The sequence below is a fragment of the Notothenia rossii genome (genome assembly GCF_949606895.1).
Source record: "Notothenia rossii genome assembly, chromosome: 3".
Taxonomy (NCBI): Eukaryota; Metazoa; Chordata; class Actinopteri; order Perciformes; family Nototheniidae; genus Notothenia; species Notothenia rossii.
This window is the reverse complement of record NC_136901.1, coordinates 80,871,080-80,892,820: the sequence shown is the minus strand read 5'-3', so window position 1 is coordinate 80,892,820 and position 21,741 is coordinate 80,871,080. Positions and strand designations below refer to the sequence as shown.

Here is a 21,741-nt window from a genome sequence, read left to right as displayed (position 1 = left end):
CACAAGCATCAAAACAAACAAAATGGAAAAGAAGACAATTCCCAAAATAGATAGAAGGTGGTTAAATCCTACATTGGAACTACAGTTGTTGATTTCAATAAAGATTCTATAAAAAAAATGTTACTTTGGTGACAGAAGACCTGCCATGTAACGTAAACAACTGTCGTAAAATGAAGCAAACCCTTACAACTCTGGCCCTCCACTGCTAAACAGGCGTGGAAGTAGAGAAGCATTTCTTGATATATGAACTGTCTTCTATTATCTTATTGTGTTTAACGTACACATATTTGCGCAGTAAGTCCGGACAAGCTTTGTGGAAATTGAGGAACGCGGTAACCGTTACAGCGACCAACGAGGATGTTTAAAAAGTACGTATGTGATTATTTCTGTGTTGTAACGTTAGCTAACCACAGCTAGGTGGCTAACGCTAACTGATTAGCAAGTTAATTTTGTTGTATGCTCAAGTTCAATTAATGAGACAAACAGACATAATTTATAATATCGGTAAGGTCCTGTGCTATTGCAGTAGACCGGGCCTGGAAAACATATCTGTTCAAATGTATCATGTCATCTAGATATTACTCATTCATATGTCTTAACTAAGCAATACGGCCCTGTACTTTAGTAATCACAATGATGAAATCCACCTTTCTTCTAATTAGGTAAAGCTATCTATTTTCTCAGATTGAGTTGTAATGAGAGTGAGAATTACACTATTATTCATGTATTAGTCTGGATGAGATTTAAGAAGAAAGCCCACTTGCTTATGTATGTATTTATGTATCTACCTTTTAGAAAAAATAAGTTAGAGCATTTCTCTTAAAACTACAATTGAATCCCCTTTTCAAATATCTGTAATCGGTGGGTGTCATTGCTTTTGCTTCTTGGTTTTTAAATCAAATATCATAATTAAACCAACACAATAGTTACTGCAAATATTGGCCACAATGTGGAATCAGTGAGCTCATGTTGTGTATGTTTGTCTCATGTTTAGGCCTACAGTATATTAGTTATTTCACTTGAAAAATAAGTACAGCTTTGTTGTCAAAAAGATTCCTCCATGTGATGGACATGTGAAGAGCAGTTGCCTTTGTTTTTTTTTAATGGCTGTATTTGTATCTATACTAAAAGCACTTTCTGTTTACTGTTTCAGATTTGATGATAAGGAAAATGTGTCGAACTGTATCCAGCTGAAAACATCAGTGATCAAGGGCATCAAAAATCAGCTATTGGAACAGTTTCCAGACATCGAGACATGGCTCAATCACATAATGCCAAAAAAAGACCCTGTCAAAATCGTGAGATGGTATGATGATTCAGTTATTTCCTTCATCAGTTTCCTTAAATGCAGTGTTTTTAGTGGATTGCCTTTTACGTTTGTAATATTTCTATTGTTATGCCCACAGCCATGAACACATTGAAATCCTGACAGTGAATGGAGAACTGCTCTTCTTCAGACAGAGAGAAGGACCATTCTACCCGACCCTCAGACTGCTGCATAAATGTAAGATCCTAAAATGCCAACTAGTATATGGTTGTTTATAATATTAAATGCCATAAGTGGACTAAGACATCTTACTGAGAAGAGACAGGCATCAACAAAAAAAGGAGCGCCATGCACACAATTAACAAAAAAGAAAAAAGGTTAGATCTGCCCTTCAGAAGGAAGTGATTATAAGGACCTTTAATTTCTGTAATGCAGTGTGCCTTTGTATGTTTTGGTTATGACTTATTGATCACAAAGCCAAGTAAAAGTCTTCCTTCTCTTTTTTCCAAGATCCTTTCATTCTTCCCCACCAGCAAGTAGACAAAGGAGCCATTAAATTTGTCTTAAGTGGAGCCAACATCATGTGCCCTGGGCTGACGTCGCCAGGCGCGAAACTCTACCCAGCTGCAGCTGACACAGCAGTTGTATCCTTTTAAACATGAGGCTGCATGTGGAAGCGGCTTAATTTTCACACAAAAAATATATTTGAAGTGTTCTTGTGCTATCAGGGTGTCCGCGGGATCTTAAAGAGTATTACAAGTTGATAAATCAATTTGGCGGAAATTAAGGCTATTAAAAAGTATTCAACGGCATTTTCCAAGGTATTACATTTTGTAGCTTGTTTTCAATAAGTATATAAATTGTCCAAAGAGGTTGTGTTCTACAGTGTGCCTGAATGTAATCATTGCGTAGGTGTGTAGTGTGATTCTGTGGAGTTTATTTATGGCATCCCGTTGGATTTGACTTCATCTGAACAGGACATCGCACACTCACTGCTTGATAGCGCGCGAAGGTCCGTTTACGCCGGTTGTTAAACAACATCGTTATGGGGAAATGCAAGTTTGCGTCCAAATGGTTGGAAGATAGGGAGGAAGGACAATCAATACTGTATATAGTCAATGTGAGGTAAAGTGTGTCGCCAATGTAACCGGTTAAAACTCAAAGTGGCGATGAGGTCTTAAAATGTATGGAAAGGTTCTTAAAAAAGGGTCTTAAAAGGAATTACATTTAACTTCAGGATTCCTGCATATACCCTGGCTATAGAGTTAATTATTACTTCCAAATCTACAACAAAAATCATTGTACAAATGTTTCTTTAACAACTGGATGCAGGCCATAATGGCGGAGGGAAAACAATTTGCACTTTGTGTTGGCATTATGAAGATGTCAGCAGACAGCATGTAAGCCTTTCTTTCACGTTTAAAAAAAGCATTAAAACATCCTTTCTGCTTCTGCTCTCTTGATGAATAATAACCTTTTTTTTTTTCAAACAGAGAGAAAGTTAACAAGGGAATTGGTATTGAGAACGTTCATTATCTGAATGATGGATTGTGGCACATGAAGACGTATAAATGATGACATCACCACCTGCAACGCCTGCCCCCACACCCCTCCCCCACAGAAAGTGCGGTGCTCGCATGGGCTCCACGTCACCTGTTTACACCTAAGGACTTAGCTGTGTAACCTGCTGAAGGCTTTGAATTATTTGCCATTATGCACAAATAAATGAAAGATCTTGCTTTAAACCTCAATCTCAGTTATTATTACGCATTGTATCCAGTTTTAGATGTGAACGTAGCCTCGCCCAGTCATCAATTGGTAAACATGAGAACATCGTTTTACTTTCGACTTCAGGTTAAACTTCCAGGATATGATATTAAGTTGATGTGACTGTGCTATACACAACTAAACTGTTTTGTGACAGCAATCTACAGGAGGATAACCATTACAATGTCAAGCCGTCTCAAGCACTTTTCAATGTCAAGCTCAGAGTTTCCAGCCCCTTTTAGAGGCTGTGTTTACTTGCTATTCACGTAGTTTGTAGTTGGAGTAATGACGTGGCCTTCACTCACTAACCAGGATCTGAGGATAGTTGCATATTAAGGAGTGGCAGAGTGAGTGCAGATGTTAGACTGGTTATGCTGCTTCTATTTGCTCAGTAATGCTTTACAGTCAATTTCGATTTTTAGGTGATATTCTAAAGTGTAAGATAAATAATTCTCATACAATAGCTCAAACAAATCTACCACCATTAAGGCAACGCTTAGTTTTTCAGTTAACTTCAATATTTTATTCTCTTCTTGCCTAGTTGCAGAAAAATATGTACATTTAGTTTCAAGATTACAAGAACGTATTGGTCAAGGCAAAACAGAAATGTTAACAGAGCTAACAGTACATTTATTTCCCTTCACAAAATTCCTTCACAGTATGTTTACCAGGTTTGCAGCAACAGCTCAACATGTATCAGTAATTCATTTGATTTATTATCATCATCCAAAAGTCACATTTCTTAAAAGTACTTAGTTTGATAATCACATCTTTTTTTTAAATGAAAGTGGAACAATGACAGCTCCACTGAAAAAGTAAAGTTGTTCAGTAACACAGGACAATAGAAATATACTGAATATTAGGGCTGCATGATATATTGTTTCAGCCATGCAACACAGGATGTGATCATGTAAGACAAATGAACTCAACCAAGTCTTGATCAAACTTCTTTGCTGCTTGAAACAAAGGAAAAATCACTTAATTTAACATGACTATTCTCAAAGGAAGATCTGTCTAATAGAACATAAATTACTCCAACTTTCAAATTCTTTCATACAAGAATGTGTTCATAGTGAGAGATATTCAGGTTCTTCATGCACAGCAAACAACCAATCACAATAATTTTCATCAATTATTCAATCAAAAACAAAGCAGGGTCCCGAAAATGGGCAGGGAACACGAGAAAAATCGCCAAAAAAGGAAGATCAGTTCAGTAGAAATCTTTCGGCTACAGAATCTACCTGTATGTATACTTCAACATCGTGCAGCCCTAGTGAATATACTTTCCCCAGATTTCAACACTGAGGTACATCATTGCAACTTCCAGAGAATCTAGTCTCATGGTACAAGTTTGCTAAATGTCCCTGCTCTATCTTCATTTAAAAGAACCGCACACTCATCGCCTCAGTTCAACAACACCACAAACGCATTTCAGGTGCTGATTGTGCCAACTGCAAAAGGTACAAATATACATAAAAGAGTTATTCCCACCCAGCATCCATTTTACAAACATAATTAGAAAAACATCTCAACAGTTAAGTTTGCCATCATAGAAGCAAAAAACATTTCAAATGCCACGTACATATTAAAAGGAAAGAGTCTCTAGTCGTTGTCTGAACCTTCAGGAGGTTGAAATACTAACAAGTCATGGAAGTCGTGGCCGTAAGGACGAAGTCTGTAAACTCCGAACATCATAACCTGCATTTGATTGGGCGACATATCGTTAAACGTGACTGCCAGGTCGGAGCAGCAGCCCTCCACCACATTAGTGGGGTTTTCCCTCATGCTGTCCGTTATTAAGCTGTCCACACTCTTGCTGTTAAAGAGGCCCTTTCCGTGAGAGTCTTCTCCATTCTCGGCAAACACACCGGTGTATTTGAGACACACTGCCAGCTGCTTGTCCTCACTCATCGCCCACAGGGCGTGTCCTCTTTCTGGACATTTTTCTTCATCCTGCAACACATTCACTAGCCTTTTCAGTGCTTCATAACTCAGAACGATGCCACTTTCATACGCCACATACTCCAGCTCCCCGGACTTCATAGCGTTGCCCAGGTAGAAGGGCTCCTCGGGGTCTTTTGTGAGCACCAGGTGTTTGAGGTTCTCGATGATGGCAAACGTGGTCGCTTTTGCCACAAAGAACCAGCGCAGGTCTCCGGCGTTCTCATAGGCATGGTTCAAAGCTTTACGTAGCCTCGCCCAGTCATCTTTTTCATTTAAGTCTACCGCCTCCAAAGCCTTGGAGGACTCGGAGGTGTAGAACACAGCCTTGTCACAGTGTTTACTCCAGGTGTCCAGCGCAGCCGCCCAGTGAACCAGGATCTTTGGCTGGACCATGATGATGCAAGACACCCGGACTTGATTCACCAACTCCAGCACGTGACCGTCCGAGAGGCGAGTCAGCTCGTCTTTACTCGGGGCCTTGACGTGATGATGATGATGTTGTTCGCCCGGCCCGTGCTCTGTGGCGGGGCTGAAACTACCAAATAGTGAGAGTCCCAAGCAGAAGATGCCGCCCATGGCCATCCCCTTCATGAAAGAGCCTCCTTCAGACAACATGTTGACAGCAGACACTGGAAGGGAGAGAAATAGCCAAACATTAGCTGAAAGGGAATGCTTCTCAGAATAAACAAGGATCTTAAAATATAGTTTGATTAATCTGAATTAATCTTTAATTTTCTCACATTAAGGTTGCTCTAATGGTCTCATATTAGGCTTAAATCATTCACATACTCTGAATTGTACAAAATGTGCGAGCTTGCATACATAGAAAAGTGAAAAAAAACATTATTACTTTCTTTACACCAGCTAGACGTTTGTTACAGAAATGATTGTAAGATTTGACTTATAAAGCCTTTCATAGAGCTTTTGCTGTAAGGGTTTCTTAATTATAAAATGACATGCTTGATAAACTAAACCTATGTAAAGTCTTTTATAACTTCATTTAATCTGGGTGAATTTCTCTAGCTGTGTGTATTTATACATATTCAACAGCTGTGTAACATGTATGTTCGTTTATCACTGGAAAGACTAAAACACTTCAGGGCAGAATTACACTAAACCTTGAAGAGTGAAAGCAGAGACACAATGCTCCACAGAGGCCATCACTTATAACCAGTTGAGCAGCTGTGAGCACATTGTGAAGTTGCATTGTTATCCACAACTCGATATCTAGAACAAATGAGGAAGCTGCACTTACTAAATCAACATATAATTATGTGAGAAACTGTGTAGCTCATGTGTGTGCGTGACAACTTTACTGCTGTGACAGTAGGTTTAGGAGTCCTATTTATTAATGTGCACTGTCCAACCCGACAGATAAACTAAAGTATTTCTATACAACAAAGGAAATATAGTTGAATATAAGTATAACTCGTTAAGCTTGTTTGTCTTGTGAGACAAGCTGAGCAGCCGATCAGGTCTCAGATGGATTAGACATCGTTTGGATTAGACATTACGGACATGTTATAACGTTTTATTAATGTCGACATTTGATCTATTAAGTATGAACAGCTAGCGTTAACATTAGTTCACTTCATAACATTGAATCCGAGAGTTTTTAAAGTCTTACCAGCGGATAGCTAACTGTTAGCTTCCCATCTCCGTAGCGTTTACACTAAACGTCTTGTTAGCAACATACATAAAACAAGAAAATAATATATACTGTACCTAGCAGGAGTAATACGACCTTGTGAGAAAGTGTCCCTCTTCCGTCCTCCTTTCAGCTGCCACTGCTCCTGTTCGTCGTCAGGAGAGTTAATTAAGAGCTAGGTGCATGTTCCAAACTGACGGCAACTTCCGGCTCTGAAGTCACGTGACTCTACTGAGGTCACATTCTTTTGTTTATGTTTTTATGATATGCTTCAAAATTAATGTTCTTTTATTTGTTTTATGTTGATCATTGTTAACTGATTGCTGGGTTGATTATGATATATTTAGGCTAAAGCTGCTGAAAAGATCAACCTTTCATATTTAATAGGGGAAAGAAATACAACTCTGTCGTGTAATATCACTTAATGTTACGTGCATTTTTGTATTTCTTTGCGCAAAAGTCCAGTTTTAATTTTGAAGATTTTAATTTGTTTGCAAAATCAACAAAACATTCCTATTTTAAATATAACAAGTTGTTATTTCTACTGATGCATGTTACTACTACTGCTAATCAGTGTTGTGCTAGTTACTGAAAACCAGTAACTAGTTACATTATTAGTTACTTCATTTCAAAAGTAACTCAGTTACTTTTCGATTGCTTACGGTCCAAAGTAATGCGTTACTGTGAAAAGTAACGTTTTAGTTACTTAAAAAAAGGGCTCCCAAAAAAGAAAAGCTCCCATTAATGCCCTTATAGCCTTCATTTAAGTACTGTTATTGCATTGGAGAATAATACAATCTGTTGATCAACTTGACATGCATTTGCATCACTGAACTCTGCTAAGCAATGTGGTCTATACAAAAACAAAGATATGTTTCAAAGTGCCAATTTATCGTCGTCAGAGAGCGATTCCGGTTGATACATGGCAAAGGCTTTCACAAAGTTAGAGCCGTTATCAGTAACCGTGGAGGTAACTTTTGTTGACACTCCATACAAAGAGTGAATGTGGTCAATCTCACTAGCAATAAGATCGTACGTATGCCTACCCTTTATCCTTTTACAGGCCAACGCAGCTTTCTGGCGTTGTAAAGTGGTGGGGTTTATCCAGTGAGATGTTATCCCGAGGAAGCTTCTGTTGTGGACAGACCAAATGTCTGCGGTGGTCGAGATGTATTCCAGCCCCTCAAATGTTTTCTTTAGCTCGCTATCCATTTTGGTATATTCTTTCTCCAGGTAGTTGGAAAACGTTTTGCGTCCCATATGCCGTGTGCCTCCCGGACATGGTATCATGCTTACTAGCTCCCTGAAAGCGGGTGACTCCACTGTAGAAATAGCCTGCACGTGTTCAACAACATACCGTGCAATGGCTTTATCCACTTTCACCTGACTAGCAGTCCCTCGGTTGAAATCCAGCCGCTGTTGCTTGGGTGGAGGTGGAGGTGAGGTGGCGTCGGATAGCTCTGGGTCTGTGCTCTTAACTAATAGCTTCGTCCCAGCATGTTGTTTTTGCAGATGTTTTAACAGATTGGAATTGCTGTTTTGAGCAGTAGATAGGATCTTTGACCCGCCAAGACACAACTTACACTTAACTAACACATTCTTTTCTTTATGCTCGAGAAAAGTAAAATAGTGAGCATATCTCCGAGAAACTCGACTTGTGCTCCGCCGTCGCCATGATAGTATTGTTAGTAGGCTAACTAAACACAAACACGCCCACAAAGCGTCTCCGCATGTGACACAGGAAGTATCTAAGTACATTTACTCAAGTACTGTACGTACAGTTCTCATCTCTGTTCGCCTCGCTGTTGGCGCCGCTCACCAACGTCTGGGAGCCGAGACTATATAAAAAAAATAACGGAGTAACGCACCATGTAGTAACGGTAACTGAGTTACTGAATTTTAAAAATAACGCGCTAGAGTACTAGTTACTGTCCAAAAATAACGGCGTTATAGTAACGCGTTACTTTATAACGCGTTAGTCCCAACACTGCTGCTAATACTACTACTAATACAATTATAATTAAACATGATATAAATTATAAAATAATAATGAATATATTATACTACAGTACTATTATATTATGCCTATAACGTATTATGATCTAATATAGTGCCAGGTTGCTTAATTTGACCTATCGTTATTATCTTTGAAATTTTTTATATCACATTACATTTGATTTATTTTGTATATTTTTTACCAAATATATGTATAAGATCAACATTTTTCCTTTAATTCAGTGTTGAACATAGTGTGACCAGGTGTCCCGCTTTGTGAAAGAAAGGCCGGTTCACTGACGGCCTTTTATTTTTTAAACGGCATCATAAACCACCCCCCCCCCAAACAAAATTACATTAGCAAAACACTTTTTTCAAAGAAAAAACTATTTAACATTAACAAAAAAAAAATAACAAAATGCGAAACACTTTTACAAAGCTGGAGACACATTTCCATTTTATAAAACAAATTACATTTTATAAAAACAAAATTACATTTTATAAAATACTTTTACGAACTGAGTCAAATGTACAAGTCTGTGAAAACAAATGCCGGTGTCGGACATAAACAAACACACCGAACACATATAATCAGAGCTGAGCACACACACACACACACACACACACACACACACACACACACACACACACACACACACACACACACACACACACACACACACACACACACACACACACACACACACACACACACACACACACACACAATCATAACTCCTTCTTAAGACGAGTAGGGGGAATAATCGGGCAGTTCAATGTGTGTAGAGGTGTGTGTGTGTGTGTGTGTAGAGGTGTTTGTGGTTAAAACTAAGCAGCCTGCAGTCGCTCTTTAGCTGTTCTAATTAAGGTAAACACAGCGAAGGCGGTGCACAATAAGGCACAGCTCCGCTTCGAGAATCGGTAACTATCTCGCGCGCACGAGAACGTATATCGTGATGAGCAAAACCGTATCACTTGGCCCAGGTGGTTTCCACAGAACGGACAAAACATGTTTAATGACCATAAACACACTCGTACCGTCCATAGGTACCCGGCGGTCTATCCGCCAAAACAAACTTAAAGGTCCCATGTCATGCTTTTCTGGTTATTACCCGTCCCCTTGTGTGTTATGAAGGTTTTTATGCATGTAAACGGTCTGCAGAGTCACAAACCCTCAAAGTACACCCTGTAGCGAGTAAAACTCGAACACAGAAAATACCTGTCTATGCTGCCCCAAAACGCCTTGTTGGAGATTTTTCTTTTTCTTCCTGGGTACAGTGACGTGCCCATACCCAAATGGACCCATTGGACCAAATGGACCAATCCGTGGAGCCGTTACGTTACGTCCGCGGAGCCGTTACAGTTGGACCAATCTGCGGACTTCCTCACACACACACACTCAATATTTTCTCAGCTGCAGCTCCGCCGATTTCTCCTCCCTGAGACGGCGGGACGTGGCGTTTGTGTGTGAGCACACACACAAACTCCCAGCCAGGCTGCGGGTGTGTGTGTTCGGGCTGGTTTAGCTGTGTCTCGCTGTCTCGCAGACGGCCACTGAGCTCATAGGGAGGGGGGGGGGCAGGAGCTCCAACAAGCCGTTTAGGACAGAGAGTGAATACACATACTATACAGAGATGCTGTATGAGAAACCAATGCGATTTTGGAAAATTGCACATTATAAATCTATTTTAGTAGACCTCAACAATGGAAATATGATCAGTAGAAATGGCCATGACATGGGACCTTTAAGTTTGTGTCAATCACTTGCACGTCAATTCTGGTATGATGGACCTTCCCTTTCCGGTTTGATTCTCTAGTGTTTCGGCAAATGTTAAAGTGTTTCGGGACTTGTGAATTTGTCTCAGTTCTCGTAAAAGTGTTTGAGCAAATGTAATTTTGTTTTATAAAATGTAATTTTGTTTTTATAAAATGTAATTTGGTTTTATAAAATGTAAATGTGTCTCTAGCTTTGTAAAAGTGTTTCGCAGTTTGTTGATTTGTTTTTGTTAATGTTAAATACTTTTTTCTTTGGTAAAAGTGTTTTGCTAATGTAATTTTGTTTTATACAATGTACATGCGCCACTCACTGTTGCATCTTGATATAATGTTTTCAGATGTTATTCACAGCCATTCCTGCAGAACAGATTGTTACTCTACATAATTTACATTTTGTTACCATAGTTTGAATGCACAAAATGTGACTTTAAATTCATTAGCTGAACAAATCAAAAATAAATCCTGTATGAGGTTTTGACAGGGACTCAATTATTTCCTTTTCCTGATGAGTAATATATCTAGTAATTTAAAGTCAAAGTCACAGCTTGACCTTAAAACCAAACTTTGCTGTACTTTTACCTTTTCTCATTGACTGCACTGCAGACAGATGTATCAAATGTTGTTGTTTCCATCGATGTGGAGACAACCTTATAAATCACCTGATAACACGCACACTCATCTGAAGAGCATTAGGTGCCTTTCAGTTTGACAAAAAGCCTCCTTGAACAGCCAAAAACTCTTGACTTGTTTGAATCTTTTTTATTTTTAGAAACAAGCCTTAACGAAAACAAGTAATACATTAATCAGAATCAGAAATCCTTTGTTAGTCCCAGACTCCCGTAGGAAACGTAAGGTTGTTACAGCGAAAAGTGGCATAGCAGATATAAAAAGACATCCAATAATAAAGAATACAATTTAGAGAAGAGAAGCACACATTAATAATACAAATTAAATGTAATAACAAATAATTAGGTTATGGTTATTACACATCCATGGCTAAAAATGATGAGCAGCAACTTAAGAACTTATTGACAGATGTAATGTTAGGTGTCGAGACTTTATAACAAATGTTGGGACATTCATTACAATTAAGGTTTTTCACATAAAGGTGATTATTGATCAAACTCAAACTGTAATTTTCTCCAATGGACACGTGACACCGCCTGTTCTCTCAAGTACCTTTCATTAAAGGTGCAGCGTTTTAAACTCATATTTGTTCTTCATAAGGCAGAGGGGAGTTGTTGGGCTTTGCATCTGAAAACGAGAGATCTGCAATGTGAAAAGATTCTTCCTGAGGCCATCAGGGCTGACCTCTGACCCTTGGCCTTGTCTGACACTTGGGATGTTCGTAGATCTTTTTTTTTAGATCATTTTTTGAAGGTGGTATGGCTCTAAAACATTAAATATCTCAACAGTTATCAGACTGATTGCCAATGAATCTCTTGGAGATATCCATTTATATATTTAATGACTTTTAACGTTAATATAGCGCCATCATCAAACCAACATTTTAATTTGATGATTTTCTTTCTATCCTTACATTTCTATCAAATCCTAATTTGTCTTGTAAGTCTTTGTAGGCACAGTTTTTTTATTACATAGAGAACAAAAAAGCCATCTTTGTAAAGAGCATTGTAGAGAAGAGAAAACAAGACATTTAACACATTTAATCAAATAGAAAATAACAGTTTACAATAAAGACAGAAGATGATAACAGCGAACAAAATAAAAATAAAAACAAAATCCTTTCTGAAAGAAAATATAAAGTATAACAAAAATAATGGGTAAAAAAGTCAGAACAGTAAAAGGAACAAGACTGATTAAAGCAGGGACAATGGAGCAGTTGACAAATAAACATTTTAATCTTATTTTTCACACACATTTGACTTTTTGCCATTATTTTGATGTAGTCGGGCCAATGTGCGAAATGTGACTTATACACCGAAAGCAGCAGGGTAAGAAGCCTTCAGAAAACTTAAATATACTTATTTCGAACAGTAACAATAAAAATGGAAATCTTTAGAGAAATTAAATATTGAGGTGACGGGAAACCATTAAAGCGTGGCACAAGAAATAAGCTGGTTCAACATTTGCAAAGTATTCACCACACTGTGACATGTTTGATTCATCAGACAGTCATAATGAACAGAAATGTCAGTCATTCAACCCAAAGTGACATAGAAACCAACAGTGACATCTTTCCAGCAGCTGTGTACCTGAGACATGAGCGATGACACGTTTGAGCAGCCCATCACACAGAAACATGTCCGACATAAGGCATCAGAGCTCTGGACAGCCGCTGATTACTGCTGCAGAGTAAACATTTGTTAGGCCTCTCTGTACAAGCACAGATAGTCCCCGGCTCAATTCACAGGGGCCCCTAAATTGTGTTTGTGACGCCTGATCCATCGCGTCAAAACCATTAAGAAGGACACTGGGTGTGATAATAATGTATCGATCAGGTTGTGATGGATGGCCACTGAGGATATATAAGTGAAGTTCTCTACCAAGCAGAGTTATAATCCAGATCTGACCATCTAGAGATAGAAGCACCATGATTTCTGTCGCTGTGTTTTACCTCTTGGCTGTGATTTGTTCTGCAAGACGGACACATGCGCTACCGCTCTACCCCGACACCGACCTGGAGCCACAGGCAGGTAAGACTCTTCTGATATTGTTGCATTTATTTTAAAATGCTGTACTCTTAAGGGCAATTTGAGTATTTTAAATTGGACACTTTGCACGTCTGCTTTACTGCATTTATGTGAGAAATGTATCTGAATGATGATACACAACACAATTGATCTAATCTTCATTCATATTATTCATAATTTTCCTTTGAGGTTATTATCTTATCTTTACTCAAATATTTGTATTCTTTCATGCTCTTTAAGATATGGTTTTGAAAAATGATGCAAAAATACATTTTACAAGTTATTCTGTTCAACTCACTGCAGGGATATTAATCTCATAATGACAGGCTGAAGTAAAAGCACATTCTCTTTTTACATTTCCACAGATTTCATTCAGAAATTAGTGTCAGAGGTGGATGATGGACCCAACATGGCTGAGGAGGAGCAGAGAGAGGTGAATAATCTGTATCCTCTACTGATGCAGCACAATGGAGGAAGGGAGTCTTGGAATAAAGGTACAAATAATACAAATATCTTGCCGATAAATGGTCACAAAATGGTTATAATATAAGATAATGACTGCACTTCTATTTTTATGTTTTGAAGGTGCTAAAGATTCAATACAACAAGACAAGTTTGCAAACATGGTAAGGCTGATAATCTACTTCTTCTACTTTAAGAAAGTATTTAAAAGCATTGTATTTCTTTATAGCAATTCAAAGAAGTTAAAAGTGAAATTACGTAGAAGAAAAAGTAGTCACTGAGGCAACAAGATGAATTCAATCTGAAGGCTGTTTTGTGGGGCTGAAAATAAATTCTGATTATTTTTATAAATCTATAAAGTATTTCAGAATCTGAGATTGAACTAATTTATGCAGGAACTAAGCCACACATTTCTTTAAGAGTAATCCTTAAAATAAATATATGAATAACTGAACAGGTTAAAATAAGGAGGTAAATGTGATCACTTAGTTACAGCTCTGGCTTTAGATCAGAGTTCACCATTTTATCTGCGTGTGCTTTCTTCATGTTTTCTGTGTTGTTTTTAGGTGGAGGACCTCAGAGAAGCCGTCTTGAAGCTGGCGGCGGCCGACAAGCTTCGCTCTCAGGGTTTTCTCAGGTCAGAGCAGAACTTGCCAAAAACAAACAAAAGAAGTGAGTGACTCTTATTATCTTCCATCAATCACTCAACACGCCTGCCCTTTATTTGCAGTCTTTGACAAAGGCTTATAGCATGTATAACCATTATAACTTTTATTTATATTGGGATTTTCTAAAATCAATGTTTACATACAATGAAACCCAAAAAGCAAACACCATAGACAAGATTTGATTGATACTTTTTCTTAAACATCTATTCCCTTAGACCCTTAGATTCAGAAAAGGAAACAACTTATAGTATATAAGTATATAGTATATAGTAAAGTAGAATATAATATCAATTTAAACAAATGATGATGACAAAAGTATTTGGTTAATATTTAAACTAAAATGTAATCTAATAACTGGACGATGAACAGTGGTAATGAATTAAAATAGTTTATTAATTATATTTTAGTCTATTTACTTAAAAAAAAAAATTCTTATCTTTATTTAACTGTTTTGCTCGTTTTTGTCATGCATTAAGGGATTATTTTGTTGGGTGGATAATGTGGTTTTGTGATGATGAAAAATGAACATTTTCACAGTGTTGGCAATTTAGAGTTAGGTTAATCTCACATGTGACTTCTGCTCTGTGTCCGACCCTCTCTGATCCCCTGACAGCATGTTTCTGGAAATACTGTGTCACCAACTAAAGCCCGGACGCTGCAGGACATTTGCTGTGATTTCTTCACGGCCTGGTCGGCCACGCCTTTCCTCTCCATCCTCATTTTTTGTTTCCTACCAACCAGTTAATTCACCATCTACACTGAACGATCAAAAGTTATATTTTTGAAGTTGTAAAATCTTCTTTTTTGTGGCTGAAAATAAAGTTGAATATCAGAAATGCCATTATCGAAAGCTGTTTTGGTTGCGATATTTCAAGGTAAAGATGTTTCTTTTATCTATTGTACCTAAAGAAAAGAGCAATATATTATTAGTAGTCAGCACACAAAAAAGCAAGATTATGACAAATCCTTTTGATATTTATTATTAGTGTGACAGTGATAATCATATCAGATACAGAACTGTATTTCATGGTTTGCATTAAAATAACTGTATGTGGAGGTTTCTGCAGCTGCTGCTCACACTAACACAATCGTGTATGTTTTAAAGAGGGTGATTGATCAAAAAAGTGTTGAAAAATATCTATTTACACTATAAACAATAACAATAATTGCACATTTGGCCTTTTCAATATGGCTTAAAGATCTGTCTGAGTGACTATGGATGATGGACTATGGATGATACATACAACCAATAAAACGTTTTACTTCAGCGTGTCCTAGAGTCTTACTGGAACAAAAATACAGGCTTAAGGAGGAATAGTGTCTGTTTTGTGGCCACATATTAATTTGTAGGTTGTAGCGCCCTCTACAGATCACAACACAGTTATACTGAGTGAACACTTAATTACAGAGAATGCAAGGATTTATTTCCTCTTGTTGGCCACGCTGAAGTAAGCCTTCTCGATTTCAATGTCGGCTGGACACGTCTGTTTGAATTCTTCTCTCTCGCTGGCGTTTCGAAGGTATCTCCACACGCCTGTGAACTCTGCGGGGATGTCAAAGTCGCAGTACTTCTTGGAAGCAACCTGAAATACAAAGAAAGGAAAATCTTAATTATAAAGAATACCATGTTCATAAATATCAGAAAGTACTCATGTAAAATGACCATGTTAAATACTTTAGTATACTTTAATATAGTACAATGCACCATTTTTATGGTCATTAAGTAACTATAACTTTCATAATAATGTAGTGGATTTAAAATATAGATAATATTTCTCTTTATCGCAGTGGAGTACCTTTAATAAAATAAATGCAGCAAAAGTACTTGGCATTGATTTAACATGATTCAGGGACATAATGACATATTAATGGAAAAATATGAATACATCTGAATGGTTTTGAGATGATTGGTCAGAGAGGAAGGAAGAAAATAAAACAGCCCTGATACACACATTGGTATTATTGGTTTAGCTTTTCCTGTGAAATGTTCGATCGTTTAACCTCTTTGGTTTGCAGACAGTTTGGATGGGAAATGTATCTTTTGTGAAACGAATTAACATCATAAATGGTGACAAGGGGGCCACAACCACACACATTGTTTTGTAAGGAGTCACAAGCCCGGTGGTAAAATATTGATTTGATCTCTAATAATGCATATTTTTATACAACCTTAACACCTTTTTTTCTTAATGTAAAATCTTATAATACAAATGAACATGCATAGATAAATTAATTGTATAGTAAAAAGTACAATATACAACCTCTGTCAAGTATCAAGTCAGTTCCTCAGAATTGTAGCAGTGAGTACACGTTTTCATAGAGCGAGTTTTGTCTAGTGTAGTCAAATAATGATTCCACCTAGCAGCGACTTCTTTGAGTCAATATAGGATTCAGAACTACAATTCTCAAGACACAACCCCATCCAATGAAGAGGCATAGATGTAGACAATTTGCTTCAACGTTTAACGCCAAACATTAACTCGACTCTTAAGAAGGCCTATTTTATTTGTAAAATTAAATAACTTGAATAACTTCAAAGATTACTCATTGAAAATGTCTGTACATGAGACCTCTGAAGTGGAGAAAGCAGACATGTACTTATATACTTTGCACCACTGCCTTTAGACTAAACTATAGTTACTAGAGATGACCCTAAAATGGAAACCCATTAGATGCGAAGTCTCACCCTGATGACGTGCAGTTTGGGCAGCAGGTTGCAGTCGGCTAAGGTGAGGCGATCCCCGTCCAGAAACTTCCTCTTGGAGACGGTGACGGACTCTCTGGAGTTGTGGTCGATCTCCTCGGGCAGCGGGGAGTTCAGGTAGTTGTCCAGACGCTTGAACTCCCGCAGCAGGTTTTTCTCGTAGACTGGAGGGTCAGAAACACAGAGATTATGTTTTCTGTAATGGCATGTGGTGTAATGTAACTGCAAGTACAATTACTCAAGTACAGTGCACGAGTGCTTCCATTTTATGGCACGTTATTTATTGACTCCATTACATTTCAGAGGGAAAATATTGTACTTTTGACTTCTATCTGACTTTTATTGATCTTTTCTATTGACTTTTTACGTTATAAGTGACCATACAAAATCTATAGGTTTATAAAATGCAATAGATTTCAAGAGGTTAAATTAACTAAACAAATATAACAGCTTTATCTCAAGCAACTAGACTGCCCACAAATCAAAGTATCACAAATACAATTCCAATAATATAATAATATGCATGTGTAACAACATAAGGACCAAGTAGTTAAGTAATTGGTTGATGCTAATAATGACTATTTAATACACTGTTGGCTGTTTAAGTCTATTATGGAATATTACCATATTTTAGAGGCTTATCACATGTTTTGTAGATAGAATTAAAACCCCATTAGTCCTGTGATAACATATTAAACATATATTTGATCTCTTTTCCTAAAATAAATACAAATAAAATCAATAAATAACAAAATCACAATTAAAAAAAGTCTCTAATAATGGGTTTTAAAAATATCTGAGGATATGTACAAATATTATTTAAATTTGAATTAATGAATGTCCGACTTACAGGTGTTATTAGGACTGTTCTTGATGAAAGCAGAGAACTTTGCAAAAATATCAGCGCCCACATCAAAAGACTCTCTGTTTAGTGGGCTGAGATGAGGATACCTGCGGGGGAGGCAAGAAAGGGAGTGAACGTGTTTGATGAGAATACGCCATCGTCACAATCACACCTGATTAATATTTGTTTAGTGACTAAACGGCAACAATACCTGGGAGGTGCCACTGTTAGTTCAAGAAACTCCTCGATTTTGATGAAGTCTGTTTTGAGGGTGCCGTTGTAGAGGAGGAAAGGAGGGTTGGTGCCGGGGGCCAAGTCTTTGAGCTCAGCGGGCTTCCTGCAGAGAGGACGCAGAAATGTGGAATAAGCATCATATATAGTAAGGAGTCGAAAGGGAATTATTTATCTCAAATGTAATTTTGAAAGAATTATGCAATATTGGTTACATTTGAAAAGTAGGATGAAAGAGAGCGGCAGAAAGAGGAATACATTTTTCAGAAAAATACAGAAAAACGGAATATTGAAAGTTTCTGCAACAGAGTAGAACAAATGCATTACAAGTGGTACAGTATCTGCTCTGCTTTTGTGGTTGCTTGGCTTTTGTTTCTCTTTTGTTTTGAGATACAGACAAAAGGAAAGTAAAATACGTGGGTCCTGTCATGAATACATGCTGTAGCAAAAGGTATAATTTGCAAGTTGAAGATATCAGGAATAAAATAAGAGATATGGACGATGTGTTTTAGATAAGGCCCGTTTTACCCCCTTAAGTTTGCCATTTATATTACAGATTTAAATGAAGGGGAAGTAGGGCAGGGAGATGTCTTACTTATGGATGTATTCAGTAAATGTATTTAATCTTACTGTTATCAAGCAAGTCAAAACTGAGAGCGTGTTGTTATCGAGACTGTCAGAACCAAATGTGATTCAGTAGATGAATGTGTTTAACATTGGCTGTGTGTTTAGTTATAAAAAACACACTGTGCTGGGGAGTGGTCGGCTGTGTATGTGTGTGTGTGTGTGTGTGTGTGTGTGTGTGTGTGTGTGTGTGTGTGTGTGTGTGTGTGTGTGTGTGTGTGTGTGTGTGTGTGTGTGTGTGTGTGTGTGTGTGTGTGTGTGTGTGTGTGTGTGTGTGTGTTATGAATCATTCAATTATCAGCTTCCTTTCAAAGTTTCCTGATCTTATTTGCTCACCGGTAATGACGCTGAGAAATTCACACAATAAAGCCTCAATTAAAAAAGGTGTTTGTTTGACAGCGACACAGAGCTCTTTGTACATGGAGCTTTACGGCTCCTCCCTCTGACCTATGTGAGGCAGAGGGAGAAACACACCTATTGATAAGTTAGAAATTATTTGGATTACTCTCAAGTTCTCTCTCTCATTTGCTTCTTGAAAGAGTCCTGTGTAAAAGTCCCCAAGACCAGATGCTCAGGAAGTGTTTCTGACGGAGGGGGGGCTTACTTCCTCATGTCAACAGTGGTCACTGTAAACTTCACTCCTTTCAGCCACAGCTCCATGAAGAGCCTCTGACAGAAGGGGCAGTTCCCCACGTTCTCCCCATCATGCCCAGCCTGAAAAACACAAACAAGTAAATGTTAAGTATACGACTACATGAGCCATAAATGTCCTGTTATAGCCAGTGAAGTGTTATAGCAAATCACAATATATTTTCTCCTCTGATCCGCTAATAAACACATCTAAAAGTGAAAGAAAGGCGTGTCCAGGCGGTTTCCTCCATTGAGGGAAAAGCAGGCATTGTGTTGTGGCGGAAAACAATTATTAGCTCGGCTCCCTCTTGATGTCAATGGAAAAGTTTGAGATTTTGAAAAATGATATGCTTTCTTTCCTGAAGTTGGATGGTTGAAGTTTGATACCACTTTCTCAGCCTGTTCGGTAAACATGAGTACAGTCAGTAGCTTGTTGGCCTAGCAAAGCTTAGCATTAAGACTACAAGGAAAAAGAAACAGCTAGCCTGAAGAGTAAAAATAAGGTTTATGTGCTCTACTATTTCTTGTGTGTGTTTATAATCCTCCTACTTTTTGGTACAGACTAAACAAATATGATAAAGCGTTTTTTCTTGGCTTTTGTTTCCTGTATTTGCACCAATGCAAATTCCTTGCGCGTGAAAACCTAAGACTGATGTCACTCTCAGCAGAAAGCCTAAATGTTAACTGTTGAATTTTTCAACCCTTACCCATAAGAGACATAATGTACCGTCTACTACAGCATATTGTACTTTCTTCAATTGTTTTGAGTCTCACTTGACCTTGTTTTATATCTGTCTCTGCACAGATGCCTTTAAAAAAAACAGGTTTGTGTACCAGTAGAATGAAAAGTTCCACGTGTTGTTGTTGTCTGGCTATTAACATCAAGGAAGATATTTTTTTGTTTTTGATCATTTTTCTTGATATAGACGTTTATAACTGAACATATGTGTAAGTAAAGCGGGTGTACCAGTCCTCCTGTTCGCTCTCAGCTCCGTCTGGCTGTGCGATGATAAGGTCGGCTGTCTGTCTGTGGTCAGAGTTCATAGATAAAATATAAGCGCTGTGACACTCAACAGGGAAAGAAACACTTGTAGCTTCTGCAGCACACAGTATCTTTAAACGGCACCCATCAAAATGAGAGTTGTCCTCTGATTGATCGTACAACATGGTGCAGATCTCTGGCCTCTTATACAATACTGATAAGTGATCAGAAAATCGTTTGTTTGCCTTAATTCCTGAAGTGAAATTTGAAAACAGGGCATTTGTGTTTTCTGCTTCCCTGCAAGGAAATACTAAATTGAGAAATATTTTTAAATCCAAAATGAAAGAATTCGATTCCTTAAGATGTCAAAGTTGTTTTAGTAAAACTTTCAAAACTGAATTTATTTCTGCAATATGAGTTCGAGAAATGTGTGTTTTCTTTCTTCTATGAAAACATATTTTTAATCTCATGGGACCTCCCGGTTGAATCGAAGGTTAAATCAAATACATAAATATATATTTTGCTCTAAAAGGGAGGATATGAGGCAGTTACATTAAAAAGGTAATAACAAGCAATATAAAAACTGGTTAATGTTGTTGAATTTATCGACACAAGAGGCTCTTTTGACAGTGAATTCAGGTGTAATTAACGTTCCCTCACATGTTCCAGCCAACTTCTTCTTTTAAGTTATTAATTAAATTGAAAATGACTGACCTTAATAAACAACTCGATGCTTGGCTCCATTTCAGAGTTCTGTCGAAGTGCCATGCTGTCCCAAAACAAATTTAATACAACTTTTGTTGTTGTTGTATTCCTTGTTCCAAAAAAAAGTCTTTTTGCACCCACAGCGCTGTATGGAGAGAAGTCTGATAGCAGTGAATAGGCGCTGCTCTGGTTTAAATGGTCTCTGTGGAGAAAGTGTAACACCTCCTGGCTCAGTTTGTTTTGTCTCAGGAGGAGGCTATCGCCCTGAACATACTTCACTCGTGAGGGGAGAGGGAGGATCCAGAGAGATGGGCGGGGTACTCCCTCTTATATATCCAAAGCAACATCTATGAGCCTAAAATAGTTTCCTCTGCTTATTGCAATACACAGGAACTGATAACAGCGTGTGAGGATTTCTCCTCAAGGAAATGTACCCAAGTTATCAAGTATGACTTAGAGTTCTCTAAGTACTTTTTGCCAATATTGTATATATTTGACACACTAACTCCAATACATTTTATTCAGAAATGTTGTCATTTTTATTCAATTCCAAACAGCTAAAAAATATTGTAAGAAGTTCCTTTAAAATACATTTTAAAAATGTTTTGTCATTAAGAACAGCTAATCTTGCCATCAGCTTACTGTGGTAATTATAATAGTGTATTTACTGAATGAAATAATAATATGACATTGAGATAATTAGTTCAGCATTAAAATTAGTTTAATTTGTCATTCTTAAAGCACATTTCCTGAATATACGCAAATATTTGGACTTATAATGCAGGACTTGTAATCGCCCACCGCATGGTATATATTTTGCTAATTGTTTTCTACTTTATT

The 21,741-nt window shown here is 37.7% G+C and overlaps 4 protein-coding genes across 5 annotated transcripts; 2 read left to right on the top strand and 2 right to left on the bottom strand.

Moving 5' to 3' along the window:
* Positions 1-164: 164 nt before the first annotated feature.
* Positions 165-3,012, top strand: mcts1 (MCTS1 re-initiation and release factor). Its single transcript, XM_079672315.1, has 6 exons — positions 165-368; positions 1,154-1,306; positions 1,407-1,504; positions 1,778-1,911; positions 2,600-2,667; positions 2,761-3,012. The coding sequence occupies exons 1-6, from the start codon at positions 358-360 to the stop codon at positions 2,840-2,842; spliced, it is 546 nt and encodes a 181-aa protein (XP_079528441.1). The 5' UTR covers positions 165-357; the 3' UTR covers positions 2,843-3,012.
* A 518-nt stretch (positions 3,013-3,530) lies between these two features.
* On the bottom strand, positions 3,531-7,089 carry c1galt1c1 (C1GALT1-specific chaperone 1). Of its 2 annotated transcripts, none has more exons than XM_079672313.1 (2): positions 6,704-7,089; positions 3,531-5,607 (listed from the first exon to the last, which is right to left on the bottom strand). In XM_079672313.1, exon 2 carries the CDS (start codon positions 5,591-5,593, stop codon positions 4,637-4,639), a length of 957 nt encoding a protein of 318 aa, XP_079528439.1. In that variant the 5' UTR covers positions 5,594-5,607; positions 6,704-7,089; the 3' UTR covers positions 3,531-4,636. The 2 variants fall into 2 exon arrangements, with proteins under 2 accessions (XP_079528439.1, XP_079528440.1); XM_079672314.1 differs by having other exon boundaries at positions 6,606-6,767.
* Positions 7,090-13,105: 6,016 nt separating this feature from the next.
* urp1 (urotensin-related peptide 1) lies at positions 13,106-14,997 on the top strand. Its single transcript, XM_079669704.1, has 3 exons — positions 13,106-13,545; positions 13,637-13,677; positions 14,080-14,997. The coding sequence occupies exons 1-3, from the start codon at positions 13,461-13,463 to the stop codon at positions 14,191-14,193; spliced, it is 240 nt and encodes a 79-aa protein (XP_079525830.1). The 5' UTR covers positions 13,106-13,460; the 3' UTR covers positions 14,194-14,997.
* A 138-nt stretch (positions 14,998-15,135) lies between these two features.
* On the bottom strand, positions 15,136-21,156 carry clic2 (chloride intracellular channel 2). Its single transcript, XM_079669703.1, has 6 exons — positions 20,911-21,156; positions 19,189-19,298; positions 17,941-18,066; positions 17,736-17,836; positions 16,868-17,049; positions 15,136-15,764 (listed from the first exon to the last, which is right to left on the bottom strand). Exons 1-6 carry the CDS (start codon positions 20,962-20,964, stop codon positions 15,603-15,605), a joined length of 735 nt encoding a protein of 244 aa, XP_079525829.1. The 5' UTR covers positions 20,965-21,156; the 3' UTR covers positions 15,136-15,602.
* Positions 21,157-21,741: the final 585 nt, after the last annotated feature.

Bases quoted from the DNA above. Each gene is read 5' to 3' on its own strand.
- mcts1 (XM_079672315.1), top strand. The intron at 1,912-2,599 runs GTATCCTTTTAA...AACTGGATGCAG, and splicing joins CTGCAGCTGACACAGCAGTT to GCCATAATGGCGGAGGGAAA. The intron at 2,668-2,760 runs GTAAGCCTTTCT...TTTTTCAAACAG, and splicing joins AAGATGTCAGCAGACAGCAT to AGAGAAAGTTAACAAGGGAA.
- c1galt1c1 (XM_079672313.1), bottom strand. From the start codon at position 5,593: ATGTTGTCTGAAGGAGGCTCTTTCATGAAGGGGATGGCCATGGGCGGC.
- urp1 (XM_079669704.1), top strand. From the start codon at position 13,461: ATGGCTGAGGAGGAGCAGAGAGAGGTGAATAATCTGTATCCTCTACTG. The intron at 13,546-13,636 runs GTACAAATAATA...TATGTTTTGAAG, and splicing joins AAGGGAGTCTTGGAATAAAG to GTGCTAAAGATTCAATACAA. The intron at 13,678-14,079 runs GTAAGGCTGATA...TGTTGTTTTTAG, and splicing joins AAGACAAGTTTGCAAACATG to GTGGAGGACCTCAGAGAAGC.
- clic2 (XM_079669703.1), bottom strand. From the start codon at position 20,964: ATGGCACTTCGACAGAACTCTGAAATGGAGCCAAGCATCGAGTTGTTT. The intron at 18,067-19,188 runs GTAAGCCCCCCC...TCCTCTCTGCAG, and splicing joins ACCACTGTTGACATGAGGAA to GAAGCCCGCTGAGCTCAAAG. The intron at 15,765-16,867 runs GTGAGACTTCGC...TTTGTATTTCAG, and splicing joins CCAAACTGCACGTCATCAGG to GTTGCTTCCAAGAAGTACTG.